The sequence below is a fragment of the Berghia stephanieae genome, chromosome 9, assembly GCF_034508935.2.
Source record: "Berghia stephanieae isolate SIO BIC M18660-M18661 chromosome 9, UCSD_Bste_1.3, whole genome shotgun sequence".
Classification (NCBI taxonomy): domain Eukaryota; kingdom Metazoa; phylum Mollusca; class Gastropoda; order Nudibranchia; family Aeolidiidae; genus Berghia; species Berghia stephanieae.
Genome location: NC_088368.1, coordinates 7,070,619 through 7,096,121, shown reverse-complemented (window position 1 = coordinate 7,096,121; position 25,503 = coordinate 7,070,619). Strand labels below are relative to the sequence as shown.

The window sequence follows — 25,503 nt, the reverse complement described above, 5'->3', positions numbered from 1 at the left end:
AAGATAGCATTTAATTTGGAGGTAAGACCGAACGTATCAAAGAGGTAGTGCGCCTAAAAAAAAGACGTTCCCTATAAAAAGCAATAAACCGATTTTCTCAGCCCACATCTGCGTCAGAATATCTTCATTGCGATATTCTTAAAGTGCAGCATCTTTTTTTTTTTTTAACTTTCAGTTATATCCAGTTCAATATATATCTAATGTCCCCTAGAAACTTATATAGTATCCCGCCCGTGTACATATTGTGTAACAATAAATCTATAGGTAAAAATGAATGTAAAGTGTCTCCATGCTGTTACAAATAAATAAAAAGACAAATGAATAAATAAATTTGTAAAATTCTTATAATTTAGCTCTTTCAAAATTAAAACGCCTGACTGACACTGTCGTTTTTCATCAACATTGATTTTCAATTATTTCAATACTATTTTTAGATTCCCAATGGAATCCAAAGACTGTCATCATGTGGTTGCGAAGAGACAACCCATTCAACAGAAAAGGTGAGTTTTCTACAAGGAACAAAAAGCGTGGTGTCAAAATCTGGTTCTTATCTCGCTGGAAGTGCAAAACCACTCGTGTAAATGATCTTCTGGTTTCAGAGTGATGACATCTTATTTTCTAGTCTAAATATAGATAAAATTAAAAAAAAAAAATTTTTAATTCCTTTTATTCATCTCCAAGGGGAAATTTGTCTTTAGGGTCTATTCCAAGGGAAGACTGGAATAACTCAGGCGTCAGCCGCAGTGCAGCGTCACAAAGTGAGCCAGGGCGAGGTGACTTGCTCAAGGCCACACAACGAGGCGGGTAGTCGAACTAGGTACCTTTTGGGTACGAAGCAAAGACCGTATGGCTGAGCCACGTAGCCCCCTGGTCGCCAATAGAGATCATCCATCATAGTTCTTTTACGTCCAGTAATCCTTAGACTCTGCCAAGCATATTCATCCTGCTATTAAAATAGTTCTGCCACCTCATGGTTCAATATGTAGCCTATTCATTATTAGTCATCCAGAGGGGATGATTTCATGCCCTCTTCCATGGATTTTGGAAACGGAAAAGTATAGGGTGTGATGTCATGAATTTTCTTCCCTATAGATAGAACGAATATGACGTTATTCAGGTCTTTGTTATTGTTTTTTGCCATCCACGTTTATGAGTAATTCTCACTTAACTGTATTATCCAGACTATAAAAGTTTATGGTTACACATAGTTTTGTAAGTTTGTCCGTTATACTTCTGGATGGCTTCTTAATGTGTGTGTGTGTGTGTGTGTGTGTGTGTCTGTGTGTCACAGACGAGGAACGTTTTAGAATTTAGCACTGCAAACCTCAAACTCAAACCGGAAATCCTAGACAACATCGTGCCTAATAAAATTAATGTTTAAAACACGATGAATTAATTTGTGTTTTCTTTACATGCAGCCCGAAACCACAAAAGTTCCAACATCATCTCCACCTCCAAAAGACACAGATGCCCCAACATCATCTCCACCTCCAAAAGACACAGATGCCCCAACATCAGATATACCTCCGAAATCCACAAATATTCCTATATCAGCTATACCTCCGAAAAACACAGATAGCCCAACATCGACATTATCTCCTAAAAACACAGACGCCTCAAAATCACCAATTCCTCCAAAAATCACAAAAGCCACAACATCAGCTATACCTACAAAAACCACAGATGGCCCAACATCAGATATACCTCCCACGAATGACCCAACGTCAGCTATACCTCTTAAAGATGCCCCAACATCAACTATACCTCCAAAAACCACAGATTCCACTAGTTCGCGTGACCCTCATGCAGTCGCCTCACATCGCACCTCTATGTCACCAAACAGCAGATCATCATCACCATCCACATTACCAGCAGTGACTCCAATACAAACGAGCCCATCATCAGCAACTACAACTGTTGACCCAACCGTCAACCCGACAAGAGAGAACGACCACAGAGATAGCCACAGCAGCCAACCAGCTACTGAATCCATAACTACAACTACGAAGAAAACTGTTGATATCTCCTCAGGTTCAACTGGTGAGTTCTCGCCTGTCTTTTTGTAATTCTTACAATTACAAGCTATGGGATCAATAGAGCCGGAGTTTATCTATTTCGGTTTAAAGTCAAAATAATTTTAATCACAAAATGTTAGCTCTTTATAGTTCATGAAATGACACATTCTATTTAGTAAAGCAAATCAATCTTACTTAATATACATTTCAGAGTTATAACTTCAGTTTTCTACTTCTTGTAAATGCGACATGATACTGTATTGAGGTGATGGGTCATATATTCAGGGATGACTTTTGCTAAAAAATAAGCCTAATTTTTTTTTTCTCGTAAAGATCATATGAAAATATTTATTACAATGCTTCTCTTCATCAGATGGTATCATCCCATATATCGTAAAAAAGGATACAGATCCGTCTAGCTTCCCCATTTACTGTTACCTTTAAATAACTCATGCTTTCATATTATTATCAACTCACCAATACCGAACAAGGTTCACCAGAAAATGTCAAAAAGCGGGTGATGGATTTCTGTGCCACTTAGTGGTAAAAATTTATATGATTTAATACATATCAATAATATTATGCTTTTCATTCGCAGCAGACAAAGCAAGAAAATCGACACACATGCCATCATCATCACCAACCACACGGGTCCCTACTACAGTCGCCGTTAAGACTACAGTTCCTAATCATTTCAAGACAAGCAGGGCCCCAGAAACCTCGATGTCTCCACTAGGTAATTATGTGACATGTATGCCATTGATGCTGTGCGTTTAGTTTAAAAAATCGCAACATCAGCCAGCCGGAAATAAGGTACCAACACTCAACACACGAAACTACGTGTAACCTTAAACGTTTATAGTCTGATGAATACAGTTTAGTGAGAACTGGCTAAAAATAATAATAAAAAAACTGAGCGACGTCAAAATGGTTCCTACACAATATTCCCATTGTTAAAAAAGAACAAAAACAAAACAAAACACGGACACAATTTTTTTTTTTTTGTCTTGAGGCGACTTTTTAATACTAAAAGGCACTCCCACAGGACAAATTAAACCGGTCAAGACCGATAATTTTCAATTAAAATAAATTGGAACATTCTTAGTTTTGAATATATTTATTGATAAAGAATGACCTTTTCAAAATAGTGTCAATAATCGTTGTGCTTTTTTTTTTTTACAGCAAACCTAGCAGTATCCATTACTTTCAACATCATCAAGGGAATTAACGCCCAAGTCTAGTGGTATAATAATATGTATAAAATCGCTGGGGGTCAGTTTTTGCATTTGTTATCATTCATCCCGTTAGTAACTGTGTTAGGGAGCGTTCACATATTACGTCATCAAAAATTTGCCCTTTTTAGACCCCCCCTCCCCCAAGTCATCACTTGTCATCATTGACCTGACCCCCCCCCCCCCCCCTCCCCCAACAGATGATGACGTCATCTAATTTAATAAAAACTAAAAGATAACTTTAATTTCACAATATTATTATTCATTTTTAAAAACCATAAACATGATTATCAACGTTTGATAAAACACATTCAGACATTTTATTAATTTCAGAAACTGTTGATAATTTATGTTTTACGATACAATGGGGACATAAAATTTAAATTTGCAAAGATAAAATCTAACAAACATTATTTAAATTAGGCTACTTGGTGCAGGTGCTATTTAAAGAATGTCAGAAAGTGTAATTTAAAATAGTATAGGAGGCAAATTATTTTATAGCATATTAGTCTTTTAGTGGAATGAATTTCTGTTTCAATTTCCAAACATAAAATTAATTGATACTATTACTCATTCTTCAGATAAAACTCCAAATTTTTAATAAATAGAACAAACAAACCAAATCACGACAGATTGTATGTAGTAGGAAACTTTTTAATACAAAAGCTAATGCCAAGACAACATTAAGAGCAGGTTCAACGTATATATTCCATCATTTAAATCAATTTCAACATTTGGCTAAATTTTATTTGGAATTCATTTTTGATAAGACATGCATTTATAAAATAGGTCCAAATTTGGCTTTTTTTTGTAAGCAAATCTGGTCTGACTTCCAACACCTCCCAGGATAACCAAGTCAAATATATATGTATAAAATCCCCTCCGCCAGTTTTTGCATGTACATATCGTGAACGTCTTACTACTATGTTCAACATTGCTTGATTCTGTCACAAAGCTGAGACACACAGTCGAAATCAATTATTTTTTTCAAATATTTTAAAAGGTGGGCCGAATTGTTACACTTGCACTGACCAGAGTTGCCAATCTCAAAAACAAGAAATCTGCTCTACCGAGAAGCCATTGTGTATGAATACTCTGACCCAGGACAGCAAAGGTGGGAGGACTTTCAAAAAAGGGTGAGTGACACGCGCTGCGTTTTAATGTCAATATTGTTTCAAGCCTTGTAACAAACTAAATTAAACACAATCAAGCTTAGTCATAGACTGATGCACAATGAGAAGCAGAAGTCATGACGTCACACCTTCCTCTTCCGGTTCAAAACTCCTTGGAAGTGTGTAACCAGTCCTCCAGACAATGAATAGGTTCCATATTAATCATGAGGCGGCATAACCATTTTGGAGCAGGATTAATAGGCAGATTCTTATGATTACAAGGCGTAATAGAGCGAGGATGGAGGAATGGAGGATCTTTATTAACGATCAGCAATTGGTCTAGTGGATCGGAAGATCCTGGGTTCGAGCCTCGCTCGGCACATGGTTGAATCCTTGGAAAAGGCTCTTTACTCGCATTCTCTCCCCATATCCAGGTGTAAAATGAGTACTTGGCTGTTAACAGCGTTGTCTCTGTGATAAAAATACAACAGGCGTCATGTCTCGTTCTACATATTAAGTGTTGCTGTTGGTCAGGGACCCAAAGAGCTGTGAGCACGTTTAGTGGATATTGTGCTATATATAAAAAAGATCAATTTTTAAAACAAGCTCATTCCGTGGAAATGATGTTTTCGTATATAAATCCAAGGAGTAGTCTATACACAACAGGTCTTTTTACAAGTTCAAATCCACAGTTGATCCACATCTGATAAAGACTACCATTCCCTGAATTGTCCCAACAACAAATTACTTAAATCACCCACACGACATTGATGATGACAAAAAATTATAATGTGGAACAGAAAAGCATAAGTGCATAATTTGATTTTTAAAAAGTGTAATACTAATACAGTGATGACAATAGCAATTTGTCAAAAAGGAGGAACAATTCTCGGTCTATCGATCAAACACAAGAAAAGTTTATATTGTCCCTCCCCTTCCCCTTCAACCATCAGCTAATATAAGATCACCACTTCTGTGTCAATTGTGAAATCTGGCGCCATTCTGTCCGACCCAACGTCAAAAGAACAGGACCGTCACCAAATTTCATGAGACTGAGCACAGGTGCCAAAATATGACATAAGACATAATGGTGATTTTGTAGTTTTGAGGAAAATGTTTGACACGGCAAATTCAGAGGAAAATTTCTGAGAAATTTCTAAAATCCCGGAATTCCGCTGAAGATTATCATCACATGTAATAATACGCCTTTTTGGCGTATAGTTGGCAAATCTGAAAATGTAAGTAGTAATGGAGTATTTTTATGACGAAAAAACGACCTTTTGACGCAGACTCACATAATAATAGTTCTTAAATAAATCATCAAAAATAATTTTTGTAACTGTTTTTTAACAGCTGTGCATCCAAGGAAGTGTGTAAGGAAGAGTGGTGGTTGAAGACGTCAGGTCTGGCTGATTGCTACTTATTGGATGACACACCTGCAGGTGCCCCAGGGCTGAGGTTGGACAAATGCAGCTTCTGTTGCCATGGAGACGGATGCAATCAACATGCAATTCCGGATAACGATAAAATGTGGTATCCATGAATGAATGACGTCATCGTTTGATTAAAGATCTGCGTAGACTAGATTAAAGAAGGTGGTGACTTTTAATTAATACCTGCCAAATGATATTCATATAGAAAATGAGTTAGAGAGATGGTCCTTCAAAATAAAAAATAATTTTCTCCGCTCACATCTAGGCCAGATTACAATTTCCATTGTGACATTCTGAAAGAGGCTTTTTTTTTCATCAATCAATAAATCCATTCAAAATATTAGGAAATACTTTAATTTTTTTAATTGAAATTTTATACAGACCTTATGCCGTGGTTAAGTTGTCATTTAGGGCATGCCTCTATAGCATTATCTTTCAATCTATTGGACACTCTTGAATCACCAGGGGAAAATAAACTTCTTAAGTACCCAGAGTAATGTAAATGTTGCTGCTCGAAGCTCGAAGAAATAAATAACAATGTGAATTGAATGTAAGCTTCATTTAATATACGAAAACAGACGTTTCAGGTTTCCCCTTTATCAACAAAATAGGATGAATAACACTACAGACGAATGAGATAATGTGGTAGTGGTGTTGCTAACACTACAGACGAATGAGATAATTTGCTAGTGGCATTGTTCAACGCCACTACCACATTATCTCATTCGTCTGTAGTGTTTTTCATCCTGTTTTGTTGATAAAGGGGAAATCCGAAATGTCCATTTTATCTGTTTTCGTATGTTAAATTGAAGCTTACATTCAATTTCATATAGTTATTTAAGTACCTGGAGTGATATTCTATGAGTAGAAGTCATAGATGACAAGTATTTTTCTCTTTAACTCACTAAATAAAACATTAAAATTAGCTATTTTCTGAGTCACCTCCTCAATTGATTCTTTCATTGTTTGGATTCAGTATATAAAAATACCTTTGGGTTTTTTTTTTTTTTTAATTAAGAGAATGGCCTTTTAATTTATTGACTTGACAGTGTTAAATTCAAACCGTAGTTTTTCCTACTATCTAAATGGTTTTAGAACGAAAAAAAAATGAAAAAGGAGAAGAAGTTGAACACAACAAACTGAAGAAAAGTGCAAAACAATAGTGATTACGAAATGTATTTAATGTTGTAATAATAATATAATTATAGTCATTGTAATCTGATCCTGGTACCTTTTGTGTAATTTTAAAAATTTGGCCAGGAACTCACTCTCTCTCTTCAACCCACTTCCCTCATACTTTTATATCACTTTCTCTTGTCTAACTTCAATCCAGTATCATTTCAATCCGATAATTCAAGCTCCTCTTCCGTCTTCTTCTTCCTCGTCTTGGCATTGATTTTTTTCCTTAACCTGTACGCATCCTTCAGTGCCTTTTCCCACTTTTTCTTGTGCATCGTGTAAAGCCTCATGGCAGCCTGGGCATCTTCTACCTGTTGATTTCAACAATTAGAATTAAACTTGTTAATGAAAAAATTGAGCTTTGAGATTTTTTATATAGCGCAATATCCACGTGTTCATAGGCGATGTAACAATTTTTTCAGACAAAAACAACGCTATTAACGGCCAGGTACTCATTTTACACCTGAGTACGGTGAGAGAAAGTGAGTAAAGAGCCTTCTCCGAGGGCTCAACTATGTGCCAAGCGAGGCTCGAACCCAGAACCTTCCGATCCGAAAGCGAGTGTCATACCACTAGACCACAAAGCCGCACCAAAAAACCTGAAAACAAATGTGAGGTTTTAGATATCTGACCATTTACTATCACTGTGTACCCAAGCCAACAGCAAGCAACCTATAACATATTAAATGAGACATATAAGACAGTCCTTCAGAGCCATTAGATCCATGGACCAGGAGTTTATCCTGCTTTCTATAGCGTTAAACTGATGATAGCAATTGCTTTTTATCCTTGGGATAGGACACTAGTCTATCACAAAGTACTTTCCTCAAGATCTAAAAAACCTTTGCTACCAAATAACTGCTGGATGGATAGACGCATCAGAAAAAAAAAAAAATGTCAACTTCACCCACCTACACAGTGCTTAGCAAGGAAATGTTTGAGCCTGATTGGTGTAGGTACCTGCAAGGCACACACTGTACACACTGTATGTTCAATTATTTGTCAAAGGCAGAGCTACCAACCCCATCTAATGAGAATGTGTACAATGGGACCTCAAAATAGGGGAGATTTCATAAAAATGGGTACAATCCTGAAATCAACGGAAACTAACCATTGTGAAAGTAAGAGGAAGGTATACTTGCATAAAATGACTCTAAACTAGGCCTAAAAGTAAAAGCTTGAAACGGACTTCCGGGCTAACGATGAATATTCGATTTCATGATATTGGACTAAAACAATAGGAGCGAGTTCACTATAGAATAGTAGAGCAATGAATTGGTATCGAGTACAAATTTGAACGATCCAGCAAGCTTAAGATAACAGCGATACGAGCATCCGGGCTATTATAACTAAAGAAAACTGAAGTGACTCCATACACTGAAATGGGTACATTCTTGGGGGAAATGCGTACAAGCGTACAATCGCTGAAAATACGTACAATTCCGCATTTTTTGCGGTAGGTTGGCAGCTCTGCAGAGGTATCAAAAGAAAAAGAGAAGAAGAGAAAGTGGATATATAACATTATATTCATTGACTATTGGGAATATCGTATGAGCTTTTTTTTTTTATCAAGTACAATATCCGCTTAACATGCTCAGAGTGTTTTACAAGGGGTCCCAAGCCAACAGTAAAAACTAAACAAGTGGGATGATACATGATATCTGTAAGGCAATATTACAATAATTTTTTTTTTCGACTAAGACAATGTTGTTCATGGCCAGGTACTCATTTGACACATGAAAGCAATGAGAGAATGTGAGTAATGAGTCTTTTCCAAAGACAACCTTGTACTGTGAATAGTGAGACTCAAACCAGGAACCTTCAAATCCAAATGTAAGTGGCACACCATAAAACCGCAAAGCCCCACAGGAATTCATTCAAATTAATTTGGAAAAAAAAAAAGAACCTGATGTAAGGCAAAACTTTAAAAGAAAAAAAAGAGAAAGAAAAAAATAGAATAAATAAATAATAACTGAATTCGCTGAATGGAGAAGCGTAGCTCAGCGGTACAGTTTTTGTTCGTACCCGAAAGGTACAGAGTTCAAATCACCCACCACTGTGTTGTGTCACCTTGAGAAAGTCATTTCACCCTGGCTTAATTTGCAGTGCTACAAAGCAGCTGACGACTGGGTTATTCCAGTCTTCCCTTGGACAAATTTCCCCCATGGGATGAATAAAGGGAATTTTATTTTACTTTATTCATTTATTAAATATGATTTGGCTTAACATCAACCAATATGACAACTCACGGATGAATGTTCTCCTTTTTGCACTGAGACTCCAAGAAGTTTCTCACTGAGTTTTTTCAAAGACGGCATTTTCCCATCGAACATTTCCCGGAACGGTTTATAGTTTGACGTGTCTCTGACGTCTCTGTGGGGATGACTCAAAAATAATACCTGGATTGAAAGTGATAATTAGACATATCATTTTATTAAAAAATATTTGCATGTTACAAACACTAGGGAAGATAAGTTGTTGAAAGATGTAATTCGTTTATAAGGAAAAATAATGTAATTCAAAGGACTGTGACAATTTGGAATAATCTAAAGTTTGAGACAAAAAATTCTAATTCAATTAATAATTTTAAGAATGCCATTGATAAAGTGCTTAACAACATAATAATTGATTTTGACGAATAATGTAACATGACATTGGATATTATTGTATTTTGTATATCAATTATTTGTAACTCTTGAATGTACAAGTTGGACATGACAAATGAATGTAAATAGAGTTAATTACACAACGAATATTGAATATGACACTTATTTATGTCATAGATATTTAATTCTCTATATTATCAATTAATTGACATTGAATACTATTGATATAATTGATAAATTGTATCTATGAATAAAAGTTACACAGAGCATTTAAAGGTTTTTAGAACCTATTAGCTCTTAAACGATACAATACGATACGATATAAATAAACAATAAATGAAATTGTCATTGCACTTTAAAACAAAATTAAATCATAGTGGCCAAAGTTACTAAAAGCTAAATCCCTAATGTGCACTTTCGTCAGGACTTAAATGTTGTATAACAAGACCACTCGTACTGCAATTTTCTTATGAAATTTTAGGTGATATCAATAGAAAAAAAAACAAAAAAATAGTCTCCAAAATTTTTTCAATATTTATAAACGTACCCTTAAATCATTGTTGAGGGCGTGTCCCACCAAGACGGCACCGCTTATCAAATCACTCACTTCTCTCTGGACTTTCAAAAATGGCTCTCCTAAATATGAATACAACAAAAATAGAATATTATTAACACAACATTAAAAAAAACAAAACAACAACACATGAGCTGTATATAGCGCACTACCCACTGAAACAGTCAAAGCACTTTACAAGAGGTCCCAAGCCAATATCGACATTAAACAAGTAGGAAGATCTGTTGGGCGTTATTATAATTTTTATTTGACAGAGAAAACATTGTTTACAGCCATATACTCATTTTACATCTGAGTACGGTGAGAAAATGTGAGCAACGAGCCATCCTCTAAGGACTGCACTTTGCGCCAATAACAATACTTAACATTTAACTCAATCAACCCTAACACCGACTATATCCGTAGTATTGCCGGGGGTACGTGTACCCCATGCCAATTTATTACATTTTTCTGAGACAAATTATAGGCGTAGTATCAAAGCTAATGTTTTTAGTTTTTACATGTTAATGGTGGTTAAATACAACCATCAATGTACATGCTCATTTTTAATACATTTTTTCCAATTTTGAAAAGTAGCAAAAATCTCTAGGATTAAGTGAGTTAAGATGAGACACGACACCTGTCAAGCACTTTTACAGTTGTTTTCCTTAAAGACAACGATGTTTCCAGATATTCTCTTTACACCCAGGTGCAATGAGAATCGATAAGTAAGTAAAATGCTTTAACAAGGAATCAACTTTGTACCACCCACGGCAGGACTCGAATTTGGTCAGAAGCCGATTGTCAGATCACATGACCATAAAGTTGTATAGGAATAGCATGAGTCCTGTCACTGTAACAAGAAGAGTGCAGCTATGTGGTCTAGTGGTATGACACTCGCTTTCGGATCGGAAGGTCCTGTGTTCGAGTCTTGCTCGGTGCACAGTTGAGTCCTTGGAAAAAACTCTTGACTCACATTCTCTCACAGTACTCAAGTGTAAAATGAGTACCTGGTTGTCGACAGCGTTGTCTCTGTCAAAAAAATTGCAATATCGTCTAACAGGCGTCATTTCTCGTTCTACACGTTACATGCTGCTGTTGGTCAGGGACTCTTTGTAAAGCGCTTTGAGCACAGTGGATAGTGCACTATATAAAAGCTCTAATTTGAAATTCCTTAAAGACAATGCTGTTTCCAGGTATTCTCTTTTCATCCAAGTGCAATGTGAGTCTATAAGTAAGTAAAATGCCTTTAACAAGGAATAAACTTTGTACCACCCATGGCAGGACTCGAATTTGGTCAGAAGCCAATTTTATCAGACCACATGACCATAAAGTTGCATCTGAATAGCAGAAGTCCCGCTACTGGAACAAGAAGAGTAATCAGCTCACATATTTCTTTAATTATCAAGTAAAATAAAATGCTTACTTTTTTTGTTTGTGTATTTATATTTACTGTGCTCCCAATATAACGACATTTCGTTTCATGCTTAAAATTTTTCTGTGGATCCGAGGAAAACCATCAGTACTACTTTATTATACATAACAAAATAAAACAAGTTGAAAATTTGCAACTCGATACAAAGATTACTATCATTGTCAACTACCTTAACCAAGACCGAGTTTAACTCTATAGCGTTCAACGGAAATAAAAATCAAACAAATCTGCTGGATTGCCCATTCATGTCAACATGAAAAAAAAAAGTGAACGTTCCTTGACTTCACAAGAGTCAAGCACGATACAAAGATTACTATCATTGTCAACTACCTTAACCAAGACCGAGTTTAACGGAAATAAAAATCAAACAAATCTGTTGGATTGCCCATTCATGTCAACATGAAAAAAAAAAGTGAACGTTCCTTGACTTCACAAGAGTCAAGCACAAACATGAAAAAAAAAAGTGAACGTTCCTTGACTTCACAAGAGTCAAGCACAAACATGAAAAAAAAAAGTGAACGTCCTGACTTCACAAGAGTCAAGCACAAACATGAAAAAAAAAAGTGAACGTTCCTTGACTTCACAAGAGTCAAGCACAAACATGAAAAAAAAAAGTGAACGTTCCTTGACTTCACAAGAGTCAAGCACAAACATGAAAAAAAAAAGTGAACGTTCCTTGACTTCACAAGAGTCAAGCACAAACATGAAAAAAAAAAGTGAACGTTCCTTGACTTCACAACAGTCAAGCACAAACCTTTCTCCTCAATCAACTCCTTGGTGACTCCACTATAAGCTGTTCTGTAATCCGTGACTTTTTCACGCGGTTTGACATATTTATCGTAAAGACAATGTCCATAGATATTGACTAATGACACACGCGCCAGGATGCTCTCCTCTCCATCATGCCCTGTCCCCACCATCTCACAATCCATCCCAATACATTTCGTCTTTCTAGAAAAAAAAAAAGAGATTAAAAGAGAGAAAAAAATAAATAGATTCAGACTAGATCAAATACATTCAACGACATATGTGATCAGTTTCCAGAACATTCACACAATCCTTTGAAAAAATATGGAACAAATATTTGTTTTTACCATTTTCTCTGTGTTGACAAGAAGAAGGTGAAGAAAGGGGAGGAGGAGGAGGAGGAGGAGGAGGAGGAGGAGGAGGAGGAGGAGGAGGAGGAGGAGAAGAAGAAGAAGAAGAAGAAGAAGAAGAAGAAGAAGAAGAAGAAGAAGAAGAAGAAGAAGAAGAAGAAGAAGAAGAAGAAGAAGAAGAAAATGCTCCTAAATGTGATCCACCATCTCAAAACAAAGAAGAAAATCAGTTTTGCAGTAAGACCCTTAATAATAGTGCAAATTCCCAATTCAAACAGAGCCAAAACTTACCCTTGAAAAGCATCCTTCTTGACGAGTGACTCCACACTGGTTGGTAATGGTTCTGATGACTTATCAGTATTCTTTTTCTTCTTCAGTTTTGATGTTTCATCATCCGATTCCAGTAAGCTTTCATCCACGTCGTCAAACCAAATATCTGGCTTGGCTCTGATCAATTCAAAAGAGGGAAAAAAAATAAAAAGGAAAGATTAATAATAATTCCCTTTATTCATCCCCATGGGGAAATTCGTCTTAGGGTCTATTCCAAGAGAAGACTAGAATAACCCAGGCGTTAGTGGCAGGGCAGCGCCGCAAAGTGAGCTAGAGTGATGTGACTTGCTCAAGGCCACACAGCGCGGAGAGTGATCAAACTCGGTACCTTTTGGGTACGAAGCAAAGACTGTAACGCTGAGCCATAAAAAAATGGTCGCCCAATAAGGGAAGAAGGTCAGATTGGGTGTTCCACAATGGTGGTTGAAAGGATTATTTGTCATTATTCAATTGGGCTGGCCTGAAGTGAAAGAATCGTGTCTAAGAAAATAAGCAGTCAGTTGGGCTATTTGCGAATATACGAGGGCGTGCTGATATATAAGTACTGTTTACCCATACATCAAAACATATTTTAAGGACAATAATAGATCTTCAAATACACACTCTCAAACCATACTTATACACTGATGTGCAGCAACTAATTCATGTGACGTCATTTGTGTTTATAACTGAGTGAAGTCATAACTTTACTAAGATAACACGGTTGAGAAAATGGGTCCCAAGATATCTAACTTCAGAAATGAAAGGAAAAAATAAAAATAAGAGTTGTATGTCTTATAATTAGCAATACGGAGTTATAATTACACGCCGAAGCAGACCGACCGATCGACTTACTGAACCCGTGATCAATTTTTTCTCGTGTCCTCTCGTCTAATCTCGTCACTCCGGAATAGAAAGAGGAGGCGGAGCTTATATGATATAACGCAATGAAAGTTCTGTCCGATGACGGGTGGGGGGATATCACCTCTCCAAAACTTACCTTATTATATGAGATCTTGAGATCCTATCCAATCATCGATTGCTCGTTTGACAGTTCGCTTGTGAACAGTTAGGAGATCATCTCTTGATTTATGGGCAGGCGGCTTTGCGTAAAGGCGGTGAGTGTTGTATACATCAAAGAGTACCGCTGACCGATGGATAAATAGTGGTTGTGTAACCCAGAAGCCCTGTCGACTCAACTGCAAGGTCTTGTATGTAATAGTTGCGTCACCATCTCAACGCTCAGGAATTAATAAGTGAGGCAGGACTCTCAGTATATATACAGTAGAATTACTTTAAACCGAAATTTTGGGGACCTTCTAAACCATTTCGGTTTAAAGACATTTTGGTTTAAAGCAAGTTCCCGTTTTGCAATGTTTTTCAATGGTAGTAACTTTTTAAGGAATTTGCTCATTTAATGGTATCATGGGTTTCCCGTTAAATGGAGTTGTTGAATAAATGCCGTCTTCGTAACCATTATTTTTTTTTTTGTGTGTGTTTTAAAAATATTTTTGGGGGTTTTCGTTTTCAATTCAAAATTGTTGAAAGAGTTGGGTTCGGGATGCCGTGTTTTTTACATATCTCTGTCTTGATCAACTTTTTTTTCATCGACTTCACATAGTATTTTGATTTTAAACTCAAACGTGTAAGCACAGTGCTTTCTTTTAGACATCTTTTAGTAAAATGCAAAGCTAAAATAAGATCGAAAGTTCTTGTGCGATAATTGATAATGAATGACGCGCAGCTACTCAGAGGTGGAGTGAAATGGAAATGAAAAGGAGTGTCAATGCTAACCTGTCCACTACACATCTCTCTTTTGTTGAAAAGCCATTAGGTTCAAAGGCCTAATTTCATAGAACCCCCCCCCCCCCTCACACACACACACACTTAAACAAAGTGGAAATGAAATGGCATGTCAATTGTAAGTTGTCTACCCCCCCCCCCCTTCCTTATTCTCGTGTTTAAAATCCAGTCAGTTCCAAAGCATCAACACACGAGCGAGAACATCTCGCTTGCGTGATTCTACACCCCAACTCCTACTCTTTCCTCATTTTTTCGCCTGACAGTCACCCGCTGTCTTCCTTTTCCAGTCTGTGCGATTGTGGTGTTGGCCGAGCCCAAGTGCAGTGTTTGCCTCCCTCCCCCCCCCCCCCCCCCCCACCTCACCCATCACCCTCATCTTATACGTACGCTCTGTTTAATATCGCCGGGCATTATTACGTGTGGCCACCTTCCCCAATTTTTGAAGAAAAATTGAGAGAGAAGAAAGGAAGGTGGTCTCAAATTGTTTCGGTTTAAAGAAAGTCCTTCTTAGAAGTATTTCGGTTCATCGTAAGAATTAGTACAAAGATAATGAAGAAACTAGTACAATTTATTAAATTCTTTGCGGTTTAAGGTATTTTTCGGTTTAGCTTCTTTCGGTTTAAAGAAATTTTACTGTATATTAAAAAAACAAACAACGCTTTTGAATCACACGAGATACATCAGTGTGCTCGTCGCATTGAGAATTGAAAAATGAGATATAAATCAAGAAAATCGACCGGAAAATAAAGAAACTATCATTAAACTTTAAAATATTGAGCAATATTTTTTTTAAAAATCAATCTACTAGAAAAAAAATTTATTTCTAAACCTATTTTTGTGAAACAAAGATAAATGTTCTCCTTTTTGCAAGCTGATTCAAACAATGTGGTTTTCAAATTTATCGTCTACGTAATCATTTGGAAGCTACAGAGAAAGGTGTTTTTGTGTAATCCCTTTCACACACACACCCGCACGCGCACACATACACACAAACATATATAAACAATACACATCCCTGGTCATCTATTGCCTATATTATTAATGTTAATGTATACATCCCATGTTGATTGTCACTACCCCACCCCCCTCCCCCACCCCCCAACCATTTCCACCATCCAAGTACGAGCGGCCTTCTCTCTTTGATTTCGTATCATGGTCTACCCGAGCCCAACACCTCGATCGTTTGTGGGTCAAACCCCTCCTCCCCCCACCGTCCCCCGTAATCAATTTATAATTTTCTCTCCGTATAGAGCGCCACATGCACAATTATATACTATTGAATGACACTGACCTTGCCCCTCCCCTAACACATGGCAGGGGGAGGCCTGAGGTAGTCTCCATTCTTTCCTTCTCCGTTTCTTGTCAGCTGAAGCCAACAGCAACCCAAGCTATCATCTATCACGTGACCTTAGATCCGATGATGCATACTGCTTGAGAGTCTTCACTATCCAGATCTCGTTCATGGTCACGTGAGAAGGCTATATCCGTTCGGGTTCGGCGTCTCGTTCGGCCCGATTTCGTTAAAAGCCTAATACCATCTACATCACGCAGCACAAAATTATTGAATACGCAAATCTCAAGTGTCTCAATTCCTCTATTTTCATAGTATTGATAACACTGAAATCTCGAACAAACTGGACATTCACTTTCGTGCTCATTGATAAAATTTATTTTCCTTATATTTGGATTGAATGGAAAGGAAAGCAGCCAATCTCTGTATGAGTTACTTAATATATTAGGCATGTGTGTCTGGAGTGTGTGTATGTGTGTGGAGGGTAGTTGTGAGGCATGTATGACCAGTGTTGCGTCACTGATTCTAATGCGTACCAGCACTAGTGGGAGACTCACGAGGCAGTAATGGCCTGAGGTCAGAGCATACGCACTGTTATATCAAAATCAAAAAGTAATTGGAGACGGGGTGAGAGAAGGAGGTGTGAAGGAGAAAGGTGAGGCGTGAAAAGTGATTAGGTACCAAATTCTTAGGTAAAGACGCGGCATACTGCGTGTGTTATCAACAATATGAAGTGCTGGCTTTGTCTTCGTATTACAGAAACACAGAATGGAACCTTATTCCACCGTTGAATTTGACAAGATGCCCTAAACGCTGCACCTTGTTATATAATGACACTTACATAAACCACTCGTTTTTACTTCTCTCACATTCTTCTTCATAGTCTTTGTAAATACTCAAAACCGAAATGCTGAAAACGTGTAAATATGAAACAGACAGACTGGTCCTGACTTGTCAGAGATTTCCATACTGTGTTATATCATTTTATTGATGCTTTATGTAGTCACACAGAACCAGTCTGCAAAATGTTTGAGAGAGAAAAAAGAGCAAAAAGAAAAAAAAGTCCTTCATAGCCATGAGATCCATGTAGCTGATATGTATCCTAGTTTTTATCGTGTTAAATGGACATCAACAATTGCTTGCTACCCCTAAGATAGGATAGGGTCCTATTGCAAAGTACTTTCTACAAGATCTAAAATATCCAGCTATCCCCAGGGTTGTCAACGGGTGGATGGTGGCATCAGAAAAAAAATCTCGAATACACCTGGGGTCGACCCTGATCCCTTTGCTTGTAAAGGGGGTGATGTACCAACTGAGCTATCACAAAGAAAAGGTAATAAAAATCTGCTTACTTCTTGGCTGGTGGCCCTTCATCTTTAGAGTCATCTGATTTTTTCACTTTGTGAGTCTTTCTGGCACAGGGGTCTTTCTTCCAAGCCTTTATCAAATAGCATACACAAAAATACATGATAAATAAAAGGTTAAAAGATATTTTTAAAAATTAAAAAAAAAAAATCTTGATAATGATAACTGTTACATTTTATTACAGCCAAAGTAAAGAAACTTAAATTAAATATATTCATTTTTTATTTTTTTAAAAATATGTGAGATTCAAAGCCAGCTGGGATATCTTGCACATTATATAAACAATTTTCCAACAGCTTCTTGGCTGCCATGTTTCTTTATATTAACTCACTCAACCCTAACACCGACTTTATCTGCAGTTTACCCAGGTTACTTTTATCCCATGCCTATTTAGTACATTTTTCTGAGACAAATTATAGGCAGAGTATCAAAGCTAATGTCTTTAGTTTGTGCATGTTAATGAAAGTTGAATATAACTATCTATGTAAATGCTCATTTTTAATACATTTTTTCCAATTTTGAAAAGTAGCAAAAATCTCTAGGATTGAGTAAGTTAAGATCTCTTTTATGTATCTTTAATTCAAGTCTTCGGGTTTTCAAAAAGTACCTCTCTCCCTCTGTGTTTGTCTCATTGTGCTCATTTAAAACAATATGATATGTTTTTGTGAAGCACTGATCTATCGGTATGACATTCGCCTTCGGACCAGAAGGTCCCGGGGTCGAGTCCGAGCAATGCACAGTTGTATCCTTAGAAAAGGCTCTTTAATCTCATTCTCGCATTGTACACAGGTGTAAAATGAGTAGCTGGCCATTAACATTAACAGTTGTCTCTGTCCCTAAAAATTGTAATATTTCCTAACAGGCGTCATGTCTTGTCCTACATGTTAAGTGCTGATGTTGGCTAGGGATCCCTTGTAAATCACTTTGAGCATGTCTAGTGAATATTGCGCAAAATGAAAACTAAAGTCTTTTTTAAAAAAAGTAAGGTTTTGACAGTAAGCGCCATATGAGAATTAGTTATTCTTTGAAGATCATTCATATTTTTTTCAAGGACTGACCTGAAACAACTGGCACTGTGTGTGCTCAACGAAACTTGGCGATTTTGTTTTTTTTAATGAGAGAAAGTGTACACACAATCTTAAATGGTTTGTATTGGCAAAAGGTCCGAAAGGTCAATCATTGCAAATGTTCAGTTATAGTCCAATCAAAACAGGGAACACTCACAGATTACTTTTGACAAGCTAGTGCATTCAAAACTGTTCTGAAAGTTTCTGTTATGTCTGGTGGTAAGACATTCCAGTCACTTTATTGTTCGTGGGAAGAAGGTGTGTTCGTATGTTTTGAAGTTTTGAAAAATTGTCAAAACTATGGGTGAGACTGCCTGTCCTTGGTACCAACTCTCTATAAAGTTTGCTTTAAACATAATGACTCAAAATCAGAAGAAACTGAAGATTTACTGTTGTCTTGTTATATTATTTATTTTTGTCGCAAAAAATATAACTGAATAACTGAGCATTATAAATAATAATTTAGAGGTCCGTGAAGCCAGATTTAATTCCACTACTGTAGTGTTAAGCTTGCTTGTTACCCTTTGAGTAGGACACTAGTCTATCGGAAAGTACCTGGAATGGTAGGTCAGAGAAGATCACAATTGCATAATCGATACAAGTTCTTCTGCTGGTGAGGCAGGTGATTCTACCAGGGTTGCCAATTCAAGAGGCAAACCAATTCAAGAGGCAAAAATTTACTGGACTTTAACGTGCAAACACATAGACCGACCCTTTTCTGAGTGCTAAACTCCAGTAAAAAGACATTATGTTATTTAATAACTTTTTTTTCCATTTAACAGGTGATAAGAAAATATACTGAGATATTATAATTATAACATACTGAATTCTATGAATATATGGGAAAATGGCAACCTTGTTCTATTATTGATTATGGAAACCTGACTTAGTCTTACGATCGTTTTCCTTGTATCATAAAATGAAATAAAAAATTTTACCACAGCAACTCAGATTTGTTGATATACACATGATCAATACTTACTGAACATAGAGCTGCCCAATTGCTAAGACCAGTCACTTTCTTTTTCTCCTTGAATCCTGGTGAAAGAAAAAAATTAATAATTAGAGACATTATTGCACAATGTCAATAAAAATCAAACATTCAAAATTAATAAGAAATAAATAAATGATACATAAAACCCACTCACGGTGTAGTAGGAATATAGTAGGAAAAATATAACTTCTTAAAATCTAAAAATGACATTTGAAAAAAATAATGATAATAATAATAATAATAATAATAATAATAATAATAATAATAATAATAATAATAATAATAATAATAATAATAATAATAATAATAATAATAATAACAAATAATCTATTTACTGCTTATGAGTAAATTGCAAGTTTTCCAAAACTTTCTTTCAATGGAACACAACCTAAACCTTTATGTTATCCACCCAAAATCCTAGAAGAAATAGTAATAGTGGTGGTAGTAGTAGTAGTAGTAGTAGTAGTAGTAGTAGTAGTAGTAGTAGTAGTAGTAGTAGTAGTAGTAGTAGTAGTAGTAAAAAGAAGAAGAGGTAGTAGTCGAGGAAGTAGCAAAAGTGTAGTAAAAGTAGTAATGCATCAAACAATAGTTGTAAACAAACAAATAAATACAAACCTTTTCTTTTTTTCATTTTCATTTCATCTTTTACGACACCAGCTTCTGTTTCATTTGCTACAATAGCACCAATATTATTCGAGTCCATTTTTGTTTTGAAAACTTGGTTTGTTGCTTTAAGTCCAGTGTCATGGTTCACGCTGGGCTGTGCATGTTGTGATTTCTTGGATTCTTCATGATGCATTAATTGCTCTTTCTTTGGTTTTGTTTTGAATTTTGACTTTGCCATGTTTCTATACTGTAGTTGAAAAAACGGTTTCCCACACTTAATATCCTTCACCTTATCAAACACAAAATGTTCAAACTAAAATCAAGTCAGATTGATCTATCTGACAGTAGAAAGTTTTTTAATCAGCATCAGCAACTTATTCCACCTTGTTTTACAAACAAATTATCAAAAACCCTGGAAATGAACAGAGTGACAAAATTCAGTTCCAATGATTAGGTATCTTATCTTTCACTTAAAAATTTTTCGAAGACGACCTTCTCATCTCTACTATAACTATAGGAAGTGACTAGATATCGCTCTAATAGAGAAACTCCTAATGTAACACTAGATCTCGCTCTATAACACTGCCGTTTTATTCAAGAACACAGTGCTATTTGGTTAACATTGACATTGCATATACTGTGGCAGACTAATAGAGCAACACCTAATACTAATGTAACATTAGATATCGGTTTTATACAGCGTCGTTAATTGACTCATAGCTAGTGACGTAAAGTGTTTCAGGGGAATCCCTTTCGTTTATTCAGTCAGCTGGAGCCCAGTTTCAGGCCGATTCCTATAGTTATAGTTACCTATTTTTTGGGGTGTTTTTAAGTTCGAAGTGACTATTCTCACCCCCCGATGCTAGTCTTCATAATAGTAGTCCACAATTGTTGTATGTTTAATCCAAAGGTTGTAATGCAGTAATTTGTTAAGTTTCTTGTCACAAGTTGCACAATTAAAAAAAAAAAAAAATCAATCAAATCCAAATCGCAAAAAGCCGGCGACGTTTTTTTTCGGTAATCCAATCGGCCGGTGGGGGGGGGGGGGGGGGGGGGGGGGGGGCGGGGGGGGTGAGAATAGAGGCAGCCTTTTAGGTTATAAAATTTTTTTAAATATCGAATAACTCTGCTTCTATATAACCTAGAGACAAAATTCAAATGGTTTTATCAATGGGATGATATACTGCATCATAGTAAACCAGATTTTATGCTGTCATTTGAAAACTTAATATATGGATGGTAATAATTGTGTGTTGTTTTTCAACAAAATTTAAAATTAGAAAGTAGAAGATTCCAACTTTGGTTTTAGTTTCATTATAATGAAATTATGGAGAACAACGGAAATTGTATCAAAAGTTTAGGCAAACAAATTCCTTTAATTTGGTGGCTCATTCATCAAATTGTGATTGGATTATGTGTAGAACGAACTGAAAGTCCGAGACAGTGAGAGCCGAGAGCTCTTCTTCTACTTCTTGAATTTGATTGAATGAAGAAATGAAATTGAAAACGCAGTTCAGGCCAGTCATTGGTTACACTTGAGAAAACGAGACCTGTAGATTCAGCCGGAGGGTACTGACACAGTGCGTTTAAACAGAAATAACGCACTCTACCAAATTCCGCGAAATTAAGGAAACCCAAAAGACACCTAGAAATACAACGTGAGGAGAACCCAACAATCCTAAGTCCTAAACTAGCCATTGATTCTACTTTCGCTTTCGTTCTTAATATCAACATCCGCTTTGAAGAGCGCATGCCCGTACAGAGCGCACATGCCCGTACAGAGCGCACATGCCCTTACAGAGAGAACGCAATCCTGGTTTTGCGCATGCGTCACGCGTCCTCGCTTCCGGTGAAATCGCGCGGTTAGTTAAATCGTTTCTCAGCGATCTTTAAGTTTTATCGAACCGTGTGTTTAATGCTAAACATTTTTTTTCTCTCACCCGAATAACATTATATTTTAAAGCTTGAAATTATTTTTCATTCTTTAAATCTTTTTCATAATTAGTAAAATCTCTTTAACCAAAGGAAAGACATCCTCAGTTGAAAAGTTTTTAAATGTTGTGGTCTATACGGTGCGAAAGTTTGGTTAGTGCACCTTCGTATTTACAACTTCTGCTGTAGGCCTACTATCACCGTGCCCTTCGCCGACTCCTTATTGGCATTTTTGACGTATATCATGGCGCACAGACCAGAGGTAAGATTGTGGTTTATTTGGGAACTTGGTGCTCTTATAACTGAAAAGATTTTTTTTTAAATTGAACTTTTATATAGCGCAATATCCATTGAAAGCACTCAATGCGCTTTACAAGGGGTCTCAAGCCAACAGCAATACTTAACATGTAGGAAGAGACATGACGCCTATTAGGCGATATTACAATTTTCCTGATAGAGATAACGCTGTTAACGGCCAGGGGTCGAATTCGTGAAGCTAGACTACGACGATAGTCTGAGACTATATCGGTAGTCTCTGACTAAAAGGCGTTGTAAGCTATTCATTAGTGCCGCGCTGAAGACCGGTCTAGACCGCGGTCCCACGGTCTTTTAGCTGTGAACCGAAGACTGGTCCCATAGGGGAAGACCGGCGGCGGTCCTCACTTCTTATCACCTTTCAAGTACTTTCAACGGTCTACTTCCCCAGCGATTCGTTGCCTCGGTAGCCTATCTTCCACCAATCACCACCCATCCCACTTAATTAATCGCACCCACCCCCCTTTGCCATACACTAAACGACACAGACGACCATAGAGGCAGACGACCACCTCCCTCCACTCCGCAAACCGCCCTTTCGGGTGTGAGATGGGGGGAACAGGAGGCGCACGCCTTGGACGATTCCATTATACGGGGTAAATTTCAAAATTTACGACACCATAATGATCGCAATGACAATGATCTATGGTGAAGGCATGACCCCTATTCTCTAATGGGTTATTGTTTGAAATGTATGTGACTACTAAAGATGTGTGTTTGTGTGTGTGTGTGTGTGTGTGTGTGTGTGTGTCGAACCTAGCAAGTAGCAAATCCGATTTTTGTTTTCTTTTGTCCATCTCTTGTCACCACTCCTTTCTATCGCAGTGTTGTCATTTAAAATAATACAATAATATTAAAATTTCGTTTGGTGTTTTTACTAATCAAATAATATGAGTTTCATTAGTTTCTTCCTTCCAAAAAACCCAGTTATAACGTCTGAATTTTAAAAAAGTCCAATAGAATATTTGGGGACCCCGATAGCTCAGTTGATAGAGCACTCTCTTTATACGCAAAGGGCCAGAGATCGATCCTGGGTGCAGTCGAGTTTTTTCTGAATCCCTGTCTACTCAGCAATGAATGGGTAGCTGAGTTTGTTAGATCTGGCGAAAAGTCACCATCGACCCCTCTTATTACCTCATCCACCCCCTCTTATTATAACTTCACGTCTCTCTCTTACTCTTCAATGCTCGCTGCCCTCTAATGTGTGTGTGTGTGTGGGGGGGGGGGGGGGGGTAGGAGTTGCGTGTGTGTATCAACGCCACGAACAACTCGATCAACGCCTTGGGCGATGCCATTATCTCCGTTAATGGGGATAAATTTCAAATTTTATTAAATTATCGAAGTAACAATGAAGTACGGTGAGCAAATAAAGAAGGCATCACCCCTCTTCTCTAATTAGGTTACAATTTGAAATGAGTGTGACTACTCGTGTGTTTTACTCCTGTAGACCACGGTTTTCATCGTGTAGCGGTCTTTAACGGTTCAAGACTGAACGATCCCACGGTCTCAAAGGTCAAACCGGTTCGAATTTTCAACAGTCTCTCAGGAATGTTCAATGTCGAAAAGGACCGGTCCTAGAACCGGTGCGGTCTTCATTTCCCAAGGACCGTAGGACCGTGGTCCTTAAGCTTGCCAAGGACCGCCCCGCACTAACATACACTCCTCATCTTGCCCATTCAAAACACTCTCCAGGGACTCCTCCTCCCCCCCCCCCCCCACACACACACACAGTTTCATAGAAACTTCCTCCTCCTCCTACTACTACTGCTACTTTCACTATTATCATTAGTCCTACTACTACTGCTGCTACTACTACTACTACTACTACTACTACTACTACTACTACTACTACTACTACTACTACTACTACTTTCACTATTATCACTACTACTACTACTACTACTACTACTACTACTACTACTACTACTACTACTACTACTACTACTACTACTACTACAACTACTACTACCACTACTACTTCTTCTACTATTTCTATGACGTTTTGCGATACGTTTCCGAGGAATCCTCAGTAGTCTGAAGCCCCCCCCCCCCCCCCCCCCCCCCCCCATAGACGCCGACATCCGCTGATAGCGGTACGGATGACCTATCGCTGTGACCCGATCCCTGCGTTTATCGCAGATGATTTTTGCCCACATACGGGGAGATATTTTTTTGAGGCGATCGGCGATCGGGGGCGTGGCAGTATAAAAAAAGTGGACGTTTTTTTTTCGGATTTTCGCTGTTTTCACGTCTGATTCGTGATCAGCGTCAAATTTACAATAGGTTTGATACTAAGAACTGTGTGTTTACTCCAAAAATTGGTGAAATTAGAAATAAATTTTAATTAATAGTGAGGCTATGTGGCCGACAGAACCGATCCCAGTTACTGTCTGTTATTCTATCTTTCGTCTTGCGCACAATAGTGATTACTTCTCACTAAATTATATCAATTAGACTGTTGAAGGAACGAAATTGACATCATTCCACTCTTTGTTATTGTATTAAGGCAGTCATTTTGGTAATTAGTTCTCACTAAATTATATCAATCAGACTTTTAACGTTCAAGGTTACTCGTAGTTTTGTATGACGGTACGTTATTTCCGACTGGTGGATGTTGTGAGCATTTTACCTAAACTCAGAGCATCAATAACCGTCCAAGATATTCGCATCATATGTAGCAATAGCTATAATAATCTAACATGTCTAGAGAGAGAGAGAGAGAGAGAGAGAGAGAGAGAGAGAGAGAGAGAGAGAGAGAGAGAGAGAGAGAGAGAGAGAAAGAGAAAGAGATAAAAATTTACTTGCGCTATATATACCGCTATATTCAATAAAGGTGCTCAAATCACTTTATAGGGGTCTTTGGCCAACATAAAAACATGTTAGACGAGACATGACTGTTAAGCGATATTGCAATTGTTTCCCGACAGAGACGACGCTGTAAACAGCGAGGTACTCATTTAAACAATGAACAAGGTGAGAGAATGCGAGTAAAGAGCCTTTCCCAAGGACTCAATTATGCGCCACTCAGAGCGGGACTCGAATCCAGTACCGTCCGGTCCAAAGGCGAGTGTCATTTCACAAGATCACATGCATAGCCGCACAAAAAAGTGATGAGAGAATAGATTCATATGTATTGGAGGAGGAGAGAGCGGATGGAGT

The 25,503-nt window shown here is 37.4% G+C and overlaps 2 protein-coding genes across 6 annotated transcripts in view; one reads left to right on the top strand and one right to left on the bottom strand.

Annotated features, from left to right (window-relative positions):
- Positions 1-7,014, top strand: part of LOC144979575 (uncharacterized) — a 14,394-nt gene extending 7,380 nt beyond the window's left edge. The window contains exons 4-10 of one of the 4 annotated variants that reach the window (XR_013646732.1): positions 1-21; positions 435-500; positions 1,419-2,040; positions 2,614-2,751; positions 4,251-4,383; positions 5,713-6,443; positions 6,483-7,014. The exon at positions 1-21 is cut by the window's left edge and continues 102 nt beyond it. Coding sequence is in view for 2 of the 4 variants with exons in the window: in XM_078926319.1 (XP_078782445.1) it covers positions 1-21; positions 435-500; positions 1,419-2,040; positions 2,614-2,751; positions 4,251-4,383; positions 5,713-5,902 (1,170 nt within the window). In the remaining 2 variants the exon portion in view is untranslated. Of the gene's footprint in view, positions 22-434; positions 501-1,418; positions 2,041-2,613; positions 2,752-4,250; positions 4,384-5,712 lie in introns of all 4 variants that reach the window. The other 3 variants (XR_013646733.1, XM_078926319.1, XM_078926318.1) reach the window with 3 other exon arrangements.
- On the bottom strand, positions 6,956-21,814 carry LOC144979576 (RNA exonuclease 4-like). 2 transcript variants are annotated; one of them, XM_078926320.1, is made up of 9 exons: positions 21,648-21,814; positions 20,107-20,509; positions 19,480-19,535; positions 17,418-17,503; positions 12,954-13,109; positions 12,320-12,516; positions 10,125-10,213; positions 9,221-9,370; positions 6,956-7,282 (listed from the first exon to the last, which is right to left on the bottom strand). In XM_078926320.1, exons 2-9 carry the CDS (start codon positions 20,333-20,335, stop codon positions 7,133-7,135), a joined length of 1,113 nt encoding a protein of 370 aa, XP_078782446.1. In that variant the 5' UTR covers positions 20,336-20,509; positions 21,648-21,814; the 3' UTR covers positions 6,956-7,132. The 2 variants fall into 2 exon arrangements, with proteins under 2 accessions (XP_078782446.1, XP_078782447.1); XM_078926321.1 differs by having other exon boundaries at positions 21,743-21,793.
- Positions 21,815-25,503: the final 3,689 nt, after the last annotated feature.